The sequence below is a fragment of the Sardina pilchardus genome, chromosome 2 (assembly GCF_963854185.1).
Source record: "Sardina pilchardus chromosome 2, fSarPil1.1, whole genome shotgun sequence".
Taxonomy (NCBI): Eukaryota; Metazoa; Chordata; class Actinopteri; order Clupeiformes; family Clupeidae; genus Sardina; species Sardina pilchardus.
In genome coordinates, this window is record NC_084995.1 from 41728760 (window position 1) to 41738759 (window position 10000).

Consider the following 10000-nt stretch of genomic DNA (forward strand, 5'->3'; position numbering starts at 1 on the left):
ACGGCCCCAAAGGAAACAGAGGCCTGGTAGAGGGCTGTGGGTACGGCCTGTACAACACCATCCATCTCATTTATGACTGTCCCTCCGCTCAGCTAGAGTGTGTGTGTGTGTGTGTGTGTGTGTGTGTGTGTGTGTGTATGTGTGTGTTGTGTAGGACTGCACATGTGCTCTGTAATGGCTGGCATTGTTTGGAAATGACTCCCACCTCAGGGGCTTGTACACATGAGCACATGTGAGAAGGCAGCCACAACAACCCCCTAAACATTTCTCACACATCCTAGTCATAAACAGCAGACACACACACACACACACACACACACACACACACACACACACACACACACACACAGTGTGTGTGTCCTGGGTATGAATCTTTGATTAGATGTGAATAATTGATGATTCTTTATCTGTGTGTGTTGTGTGAAATGTGAGCCCTGTGTGTCATAACAGACGTGAGAGACGATGAGAGTGACGATGTGTGTGTGTGTGTGTGTGTGTGTGTGTGTGTGGGGGGGGTGCACAGACTCACAGTCCCAGTCTATTGCTACAGTATGTTTGCTTGTAAACAGTAAATGGGTCTTTTGTGTTGTTGTGTTTGTGCTCCACAGACTGGCTGTATGCGTGTGATGACATTGCTGTACTCTGCTGGAGAGCCATGCAGTGACACCATCATGGACAAAGCCACAGTCTGGAATCTCCCACAATTCTCAACTCTCTGGTGAGAACAGTTTACATGATGAGTGTGTGTGTCTGTGTGTGTATGTCTCTCCCTGTGTGTGTGTGTGTGTGCGTGTGTGTGTGTGTGTGTGTGTGTGTGTGTGTGTGTGTGTGTGTGTGTGTGTGTGTGAAAGAGCATGTCTTTACTGTATGCCCCCTGAGACTGACCACTCCACATCTGCTGCAGCCATCTTGCTCAGGGCCAGAACGGCACTATTGCGTAGCGTGTCCTAACAGGCCTTTATGGGTCTGGGCTGGGCTGTCAGCAGTGCTTTATGGGCCAGCGTTAGGCCAGCGTTGGGCCTCGTCTGAGGGGAGAGCACACACCCGCTGGAGCAGTGCTTTATGGGCCAGCGTTAGGCCTCGTCTGAGGGGAGAGCACACACCCGCTGGAGCAGGGCCCTGTTTTGTACAGCACATTGTGGACGCTGTAGTCTGCAGCCCTATTTCCTCCAGGCCTGTTTAGCTCATTTGAGCGCTAGCCCTAGATGACTCAACAACACTGTGCACGATCTCTCCCAGAAACACATGCTCCTCTTTGCTTTAGCTCGCTGGGGAAAGTAATATCGCTTGTGAGAAAAATACATAACATCCTCTATTTTAAATGCTAACAATGTAGCTAGAATGGATGGACTGCTTTCATTTGCTAAACAGCCCTTTGCATTGTCTCTTAAGCCCTATTCGCACGGGATTAGTATTACCTGTGGACCTCTGGTCATTTTCAAATTATCACCCCACCTCTGTGTTACTTGCAGCGCATTCGCACGGGATAAGCAAAGTCTGTAAATAACTCTATTTTCACTGACATTACACCCGGATATGTCGTATGCTAACGTCCGAAAACAACGCAGAAAGTAGAAAAGATATGCAATTGCAATGGCAATCACTGAGATGCAGATTCGCACGGGATTAGTATTATCACCGGACGTCTGTGTTTGGCGAAATACAGTAGGTAATTTGCGGCGGAATTTTCACTTTACAAATTACAGACATGGCACATTCGCACGGGACTAAGATCTCAGGCATTCTCCGCAATTATCACAAATCACCAAAGGTCCACAGATAATACTAATCCCGTGCGAATAGGGCTTTATTCTGACTGTGATAAGTAGTGGTCTATTTTTACAAGGACAGCTTACTCGTCCTCTGAGCAATCAAGAGTTGAAGCCAGGAGATGGTCATTCATCACAGCCAAGGGCAGCCACACCGTCAGTTGTGCTGTCCTGCCTTGAGCTCTCTCTGCCCTGATATAGCTCTCCTTGCATGGGATTTACTGTCTCAATGGCCTACTGTGATACATGCCCAGTTCTGGCAAGTTTGAGTCTGAGCATTTTAATGACTCAAGGCTGGCAAGGCAAGTTTATTTATAGTCCATCTCATTCACAGGCATAACTCAATGTGCTTCACCTAAATTAAAGCAAAGAACAATAGTGAATAAATGCCTACGAGGGCAGTGGTGAAAAGAGTTTCTTTGTGTTTCTTTGCATCAGATGTTCATGTGATGTTCTGAAGACTCGTGTTGATTAAGGCTGATGACTGACCTGATATCAGGTACCTGCCTGTCACTGTCTTGTTGTCTCACTGTGCCTCTCTCTCCATCTCTCTCGCTCTCTCTCTCCCTCTTTCTTTCTCTCTCTCCATGTCTCTCACTCTCTCTCTCCCTCTTTCTTTCTCTCTCTCCATGCCTCTCGCTCTCTCTCTCCCTCTTTCTTTCTCTCTCTCCATGCCTCTCGCTCTCTCTCTCCCTCTTTCTTTCTCTCTCTCCATGCCTCTCGCTCTCTCTCTCCCTCTTTCTTTCTCTCTCTCCATGCCTCTCGCTCTCTCTCTCCCTCTTTCTTTCTCTCTCTCCATGTCTCTCACTCTCTCTCCCTCTTTCTTTCTCTCTCTCCATGTCTCTCGCTCTCTCTCTCCCTCTTTCTTTCTCTCTCTCCATGTCTCTCGCTCTGTCTCTCCCTCTTTCTTTCTCTCTCTCCATGTCTCACACTCTGTCTCTCCCTCTTTCTTTCTCTCTCTCCATGTCTCTCGCTCTGTCTCTCCCTCTTTCTTTCTCGTTCTCTGCATATGTGGACATTTCACAATGAGCAGCTCTGTTCCATAGTGAATGCTTTTGCAGAGAGCTTTTGAATGGCCGTCTTTGTAAACATTGCTGAGATGAGCTACCCTCAGCCGTAATTAGATTTTCAACTAAATAAGCAGCAAGTGCAGTCTACTGATGAGCTGCAATATATGTAAATTAATTTCATTTTGTTGTGTTTGTTGAGTAAAATCATCACAGAGGCTTTAAGAGCGGCCCATCTGAAGACGTAATAACCTGACTGAAGTCTGTGTGTGGAGGGGACAGGACTCATAACTCATACCCTCAGGGCATCCCATAATTCCCTGATTATGCTTTTCTGTTTTCTGTCTTCTCAAATTAACATCTTTTATTGAGTATTGACTATTATTGTACTATCAACAAATGTAAATGATGTATCTTTGAGATATTATTTTGATACTTTCAGACTCCTTGGACATGATGTCAGTGTGTGTGCAGTCATCCTGTAACTCCACCCCCTCTGTGGATGTGGCCAATCACAACAGTGACTCCCCAGTGAGCCCTCCCACCTCGCTGAGCCTGCGCTCCTCCCACAACCAGCTGCTGAGCACTGAGCTGCTGAAGCAGGGCTCGTCCACGCCCCCCAAATGCCGCAAGAAGTACGCGCTGACCAGCATCCAGAGCGCCATGGGCCTGGGCCTGGGCCAGGGCGACGCCCCCGCCAACGCGCCCGCCACTGACCCCGCCCTCGACTCCGCCTCCAACCCCAAGCACGCCAAGAACGGAGCCAATCAGCTGCGCAAGGCCGCCGAGCAGCAAGACGTCAACAAGAACACGGACGAGCTCGTGGTGCTCTCCAGCGGCGAGGACGAGCTCAAGCCGGACGAGCCGGAGCTCAGCGCCGAGCTGGACTCCCACATGGACCTGGACAACACGCTGAGCGACTCCGTGTCCAGCGAGGAGGCAGCGGACCTGAACACCACAGCGGAGGAGGAAGAGGAGGAGGAGGAGGAGGAGGAGGACCACATCTCCAATGCTTCGCTGGCCGAATCAGAGGACCTGCTCATCCTGCCTGAACTGCTCAAACAGGACGACGACAAGAAGGATGTGAAGAAGTCTCCAACGTTGGACAAGAAGTCGCCTTCCCTGGACAAAGACTCACCCTCTGAAGACAAGAAGTCGCCTTCTCTGGACAAAGACTCACCCTCTGAAGACAAGAAGTCACCTTCCCTGGACAAAGACTCACCCTTTGTGGACAGGAAGTCACCTTCCCTGGACAAAGACTCACCCTCCGTGGACAGGAAGTCACCTTCCCTGGACAAAGGCTCACCCTCTGTGGACAGGAAGTCGCCCGTTGTGGACAAAAAGTCGCCCGCTGTGGACAGGAAGTCGCCGGCTGTGGACAGGAAGTCACCCGTTGTGGACGAGAGCAGGAGCCTGCTGGAAGGGGGTGATGTCCCCGAACAGGAAGTGACTCAGCCTCTGTTGAAGCAGCCTCGCCCTCCGTCCCTTCCCAAGCAGCCCAGCGCGGAGGAGACGCCTCTGCTCTCCTCCTCCTCCTCCCCCCCTGAGGAGACGCCTCTGCTCTCCTCCTCCTCCTCCCCCCCTGAGGAGACGCCTCTGCTCTCGTCCTCCTCCTCCTCCTCGCCGGAGGTGAAGAAGGACCGGCCGCGCACCGGCGCCAAGACAGACTGCGCCCTCAACCGCATCCAGAACCTGGCCCCCAGCGACGAGGAGTCCAGCTGGACCACGCTCTCCCAGGACAGCGCCTCGCTGGGCTCTCCAGAGGAGAATGGTAAACACACACACACACACACACACACACACACACACACACACACACACAGCACAGAGACAGAGCTCTGGCTCCTAATCTCTTGTTTTCTCTCGCTCCCTGACTGTTTGTCTCAGGACTAGAGGAGCATCTTTGAAGACCAGAACTATTTTTGCTGAACATTAAAGAGTGTTTTATGAAGTAGAGGACCAAGGCACCCTCATACCCTCATGCTTACTCATGCTCACACACATTTGCTGAGTTTGGATAGGAATAGCACCTAAGGCAAGACTGTTTAATAGATTAAAAAATGCCAAGCGTTGAGATTAAATTAGAAGTGGTGTTAACTGCTGTGTTTGCTTGTAGAGCCAAGTGTGTGTGACATTCCTTCCGTGCCATTTGGAGGTGTGTGTGGTTAGTAGGCAGGTGTGACATCATGAGCAGGCTTCACATGGAGCCGCTAGCCAAATGTCCTGATGCCGGGAGAGGGAAGGGGGGTCAGCACTGGTCAACAAGAAGTGCCTCTGGGTCGGGAGTGGACTGTGAGCTGCTGTTGTGAAGCACAAGCAGGACTGAGGGTGGACGCAACAGACCAGAGGAGTGCTGCTCTTTATCAGTAGTAGGATGGCACCAGGTATGGCCACCTGAGCAGATGTTGAACAGGTGTGCAGTCAGACAGACACATGCTGTGGTGTCCGTGATTAGAGCCAACTATGTGTATACATACATCTCAAGGAGTGTGCTGTGTGTCTGTGATTAGAGCCAATTGTGTGTATATCTCAAGGAGTGTGTTGTGTGTCTGTGATTAGATCCAACTGTGTGTACATCTCAAGGAGTGTGCTGTGTGTCTGTGATTAGAGCCAACTGTGTGTACATCTCAAGGAGTGTGCTGTGTGTCTGTGATTAGAGCCAACTGTGTGTACATCTCAAGGAGTGTGTTGTGTGTCTGTGATTAGAGCCAACTGTGTGTACATCTCAAGGAGTGTGCTGTATGTGTGTGTGTGTGTGTGTGTGTGTGTGTGTGTGTGTGTGGGCCAGCATGTCTCTTAGCACCTCCCCAGGTGCCGTAGACTAGAGGGGTCCTCAGCAGGTTCCTGGTGCCTGCCCTAGCTGGGTGGCCTGCACTGAAGCATGGCTGCCTATCCCAACACCAAAGGAGATGAGAGGAAGCCCATACACTTCAGCAGAGCTGGAAAAGTCCAGCTTCAGAGAGTAAAACTCCAACCATGTATTGGTTCTACCTGTGCACTTAACACAGGTGATCTCACTAATTAGCTTCTCTACCTGGCTGAAGAATTGTGCTATTTACAATCAGCTGGTTTAAATGAATGGTTGGCACAGATATGTGGTAGGACTTTTACTTTCTGAAGCTGGACTTTTCCACCTCTGCATTTTAGAGGGAACACTTTCAGGCAGCAAATGCCTCTCTCCTTAGAGTGGAGTAGACTCTTGTAATGACAACCGCATTCAGTGAGATGTCTGAAGATGTCAGTCACAATATCAGACTCCTGGTGGGGTGTTACCACCAGCTGGTATTTTGACAGTGTGTGTAACTGATAGCTGTTGGTGGTAGTCTTTGCACTGACAAGGGTCTTGATGAAAGCTATGTCCTCTCTGATGGTGGAGTAATTTATTAAACTGTATTAGTTCAGTGGCTTAGCTTTCTAGTCATTTTCTTGGTACATCTAGCTACAGTACTTGATTTGACTGATTTTATGGTAACCAGTGGCCATTTTTGGCAGTTATTGTGGTGGTAGCTGAGCTGGGGTGTTGGTGGTTATTGTGGTGGTAGCTGAGTTGTGGTGTTGGTGGTTATTGTGACGTAGCTGAGTTGTGGTGTTGATGGTTATTGTGATGGTAGCTGAGTTGTGGTGTTGGTGGTTATTGTGGTGGTACTGTAGCTGAGTTGTGGTGTTGGTGGTTATTGTGGTGGTACTGTAGCTGAGTTGTGGTGTTGGTGGTTATTGTGATGGTAGCTGAGTTGTGGTGTTGGTGGTTATTGTGATGGTAGCTGAGTTGTGGTGTTGGTGGTTATTGTAGTGGTAGCTGAGTTGTGGTGTTGGTGGTTATTGTGACGTAGCTGAGTTGTGGTGTTGGTGGTTATTGTGATGGTAGCTGAGTTGTGGTGTTGGTGGTTATTGTGATGGTAGCTGAGTTGTGGTGTTGGTGGTTATTGTAGTGGTAGCTGAGTTGTGGTGTTGGTGGTTATTGTGACGTAGCTGAGTTGTGGTGTTGGTGGTTATTGTGATGGGAGCTGAGTTGTGGTGTTGATGGTTATTGTGATGGTAGCTGAGTTGTGGTGTTGGTGGTTATTGTGGTGGTACTGTAGCTGAGTTATGGTGTTGGTGGTTATTGTGATGGGAGCTGAGTTGTGGTGTTGGTGGTTATTGTGATGTAGCTGAGTTGTGGTGTTGGTAGTTAATTGTGATGTAGCTGAGTTGTGGCGTTGGTGGTTATTGTGGTGGTAGCTGAGTTGTGGTGTTGGTGGTTATTGTGGTGGTAGCTGAGTTGTGGTGTTGGTGGTTATTGTGACGTAGCTGAGTTGTGGTGTTGATGGTTATTGTGACGTAGCTGAGTTGTGGTGTTGGTGGTTATTGTGGTGGTACTGTAGCTGAGTTGTGGTGTTGGTGGTTATTGTGGTGGTACTGTAGCTGAGTTGTGGTGTTGGTGGTTATTGTGACGTACTGTAGCTGAGTTGTGGTGTTGATGGTTATTGTGATGGTAGCTGAGTTGTGGTGTTGGTGGTTATTGTGACGTAGCTGAGTTGTGGTGTTGGTGGTTATTGTGGTGGTACTGTAGCTGAGTTGTGGTGTTGGTGGTTATTGTGGTGGTACTGTAGCTGAGTTGTGGTGTTGGTGGTTATTGTGACGTACTGTAGCTGAGTTGTGGTGTTGATGGTTATTGTGATGGTAGCTGAGTTGTGGTGTTGGTGGTTATTGTGGTAGATGAGTTGTGGTGGCAGAGGTGATGGTGCAGGGCACGACTGCTTTGCCTTTCTATGTTTGTTGATCAGTTTGTTTGTGTGTGTGTGTGTGTGTGAGTTCTGTAGTCTGTAACAATCTGTTTTCCACTGCATGGCAGAAGTGCTGCTTTGATGGCATGTTTGTCTGCAGTGTATACAGTATGTGTGTGTCACACAGCAGAGTGTGTGTGTGTGTGTGTGTGTGTGTGTGTGTGATCTTGCAGGGATCCCCCTCTCTGTCATTTCCCCCCCGCCCCCCCACCACCACCCCCCCTCTTTCTCTGGATCACGGCTCAGTCACATGACCTCAGCTGCTGTCTGGTACTGCAGGAGCACTGGTCTCTCAGGTTGCTACGACAACACGATGTGCTTAGAGGAAGGAGCGTTCCGAGTGAGCGACGGCCAGACAGGAAATGCTCTGTGCAGCCTCTGTTTATGTTCCTGCCTAGAGATGGCCAAGTAGATAGAGAAAAGAGAGCGAAAGAAAGGAAAACATGAAAATAGCATCAAGGCAAATAGACGGCTAGAGCAGCCCATCTCTCCCCCCCCCCCTCCTCTCTCCGTCCCCCCCCCCCCCCTCGCTCGCTGGCTCGTGCGCTGCCTCTGTCTCCCTCCCTCGGCTCCCATGCTCTGAGAGAGGCGCGCTGCTGTTCAGTCATGATGCTGGGCAAAGACTACATGCTGGCCATTGTTATTGTCAATTACGAGGGTAGGTAAAGTGGGTGTATGCGCGTGTGTATGCATGTCTGTGTGTGTGTGTGTGTGTGTGTGTGTGTGTGTGTGTGACTGAATGCACATGCATGTCTGTGTATGTCTGTGTGTGTCGTCGGTAACATGCTGTGCAGCACTGGTGTTTCCTTCACATGTGCTCACCCACCGATGCAGTGTGTGTGTGTGAGGGAGATGCAGTGTGTGTGTGAGGGAGATGCAGTGTGTGTGTGTGAGGGAGATGGAGCAGGGGGCTGTCAAGACGAGACTTAGACAGACATGATAATGCAGAGCATCGGGGAGTGTGTGTGTGTGTCTGTGTCCTGTTGATAGGAGTGTGTGCATCTTCAAGGTGTGTGTATATTTGTGTGTGTGTGTGTGTGTGTGTGTGTGTGTGTGTGTGTGTGTCTGTGTCCTGTTTGTAGGAGTGCCTGCATTTTCAAGGTGTGTGTATATTTGTGTGTGTGTGTGTGTGTGTGAGCACCCAGTAGACGTGATATAGTTGTCTCCTCCCTCTTATAGGAATGAAAGAGAAACAGAATGAGAGAACAGAGAGGGGGGAAGAGAGAAATAGAGAGAACAGAGAGGGGGAAGAGAGAAATAGAGAGAACAGAGAGGGGGGGAAAGAGAGAGAGGCGGGGGTGCCAACAGAGGAGGTCAGCATGTTTTAAGGAACATGCCTACAGCTCTCTACTCTCTACAGACTCTCTCTCTCTCTCCCTTTCTCTCTCTCTCTCCATCCCTCCCTCTGGGTGATTAGTTCCAGAGGGTGACGGATCCCTCCAAGGGAGGTGTTTTGTTAACCATGCATCTGTCTCTGCATGTTTTCTGCGTCACTGTGTGAGTGATGTGCTGTGATTCTTCTGAAATGTAAGGAATCTAAGGAGTGTCCTGCTACGTTTTCTCTGTTGTGTGTGTGTGTGTGCGTGCGTGTGTGTGTGCGTGCGTGCGTGAGTGCGTGTGAGTATTAAAGGCTATGGGATTTGTAAAAACCCATAAAGTTGTGAATAGGCTTCTTGGTCCAGAGTGACCTACTTTCAGAGCAGGGACTACATCTCCCAGACTGCTTTGCTAATGAGCTTCTCCTTATAGAAGTCCTGTGGAGTACCGACCTCTCCAGTGTGCACGTAGCTTGTCTGTAGTTTTTGTGAGGTTAACACCTATGTGTCTGTGACAGTGTGTGTTACAGTATATCCTGTATTGTGAGGTCTGTGTCTGTGATTTGGCTACAGTCAGGCTTCATTTCCTGTTTATAGATTGTAACTTCCTTTCTGAATCCCCAGCCTTCTGCTTACAGTGTCTTTAAGCCTAAGCTAAATATATGACCCAAAGCAACACACACACACACACATACACACACACACACCCACACACACACACACACACACATACACACACACACACACACACACACACACACAGAGACACATTGTGTGAACGCCACTGTGTGTGTTGCGTTGATAATAGAGTTGATGCGACCGCACAGCGCCCCCTGTGCATGAGTCACTGCAGTCATGAGGAGCCCCTTGGTGTTTACCCAGAATCCCTCAGCTCCTTGGTGTTTACCCAGAATCCCTCAGCTCCTTGGTCCTCACACAGCTCCGTGTTTACCCAGAATCCCTCAGCTCCTTGGTCCTCACACAGCTCTGTGTTTACCCAGAATCCCTCAGCTCCTTGGTCCTCACACAGCTCTCTGTTTACCCAGAATCCTCAGCTCCTTGGTCCTCACACAGCTCTGTGTTTACCCAGAATCCCTCAGCCCCTTGGTCCTCACACAGCTCTGTGTTTACCCAGAATCCCTCAG

At 49.6% G+C, this 10000-nt stretch overlaps 1 protein-coding gene across 4 annotated transcripts in view; it reads left to right on the forward strand.

Annotated features, from left to right (window-relative positions):
* apbb2b (amyloid beta (A4) precursor protein-binding, family B, member 2b) overlaps positions 1–10000 on the forward strand; it is a 41416-nt gene that overhangs the window by 12927 nt on the left and 18489 nt on the right. For 3 of the 4 annotated variants that reach the window (XM_062530625.1, XM_062530627.1, XM_062530629.1), the window contains exons 2-4: positions 609–718; positions 2208–2268; positions 3219–4547. In XM_062530625.1, the coding sequence (XP_062386609.1) occupies positions 2250–2268; positions 3219–4547 (1348 nt within the window). In that variant the 5' untranslated portion in view covers positions 609–718; positions 2208–2249. The remainder of the gene's footprint in view (positions 1–608; positions 719–2207; positions 2269–3218; positions 4548–10000) is intronic. The other variant, XM_062530628.1, reaches the window with a different exon arrangement.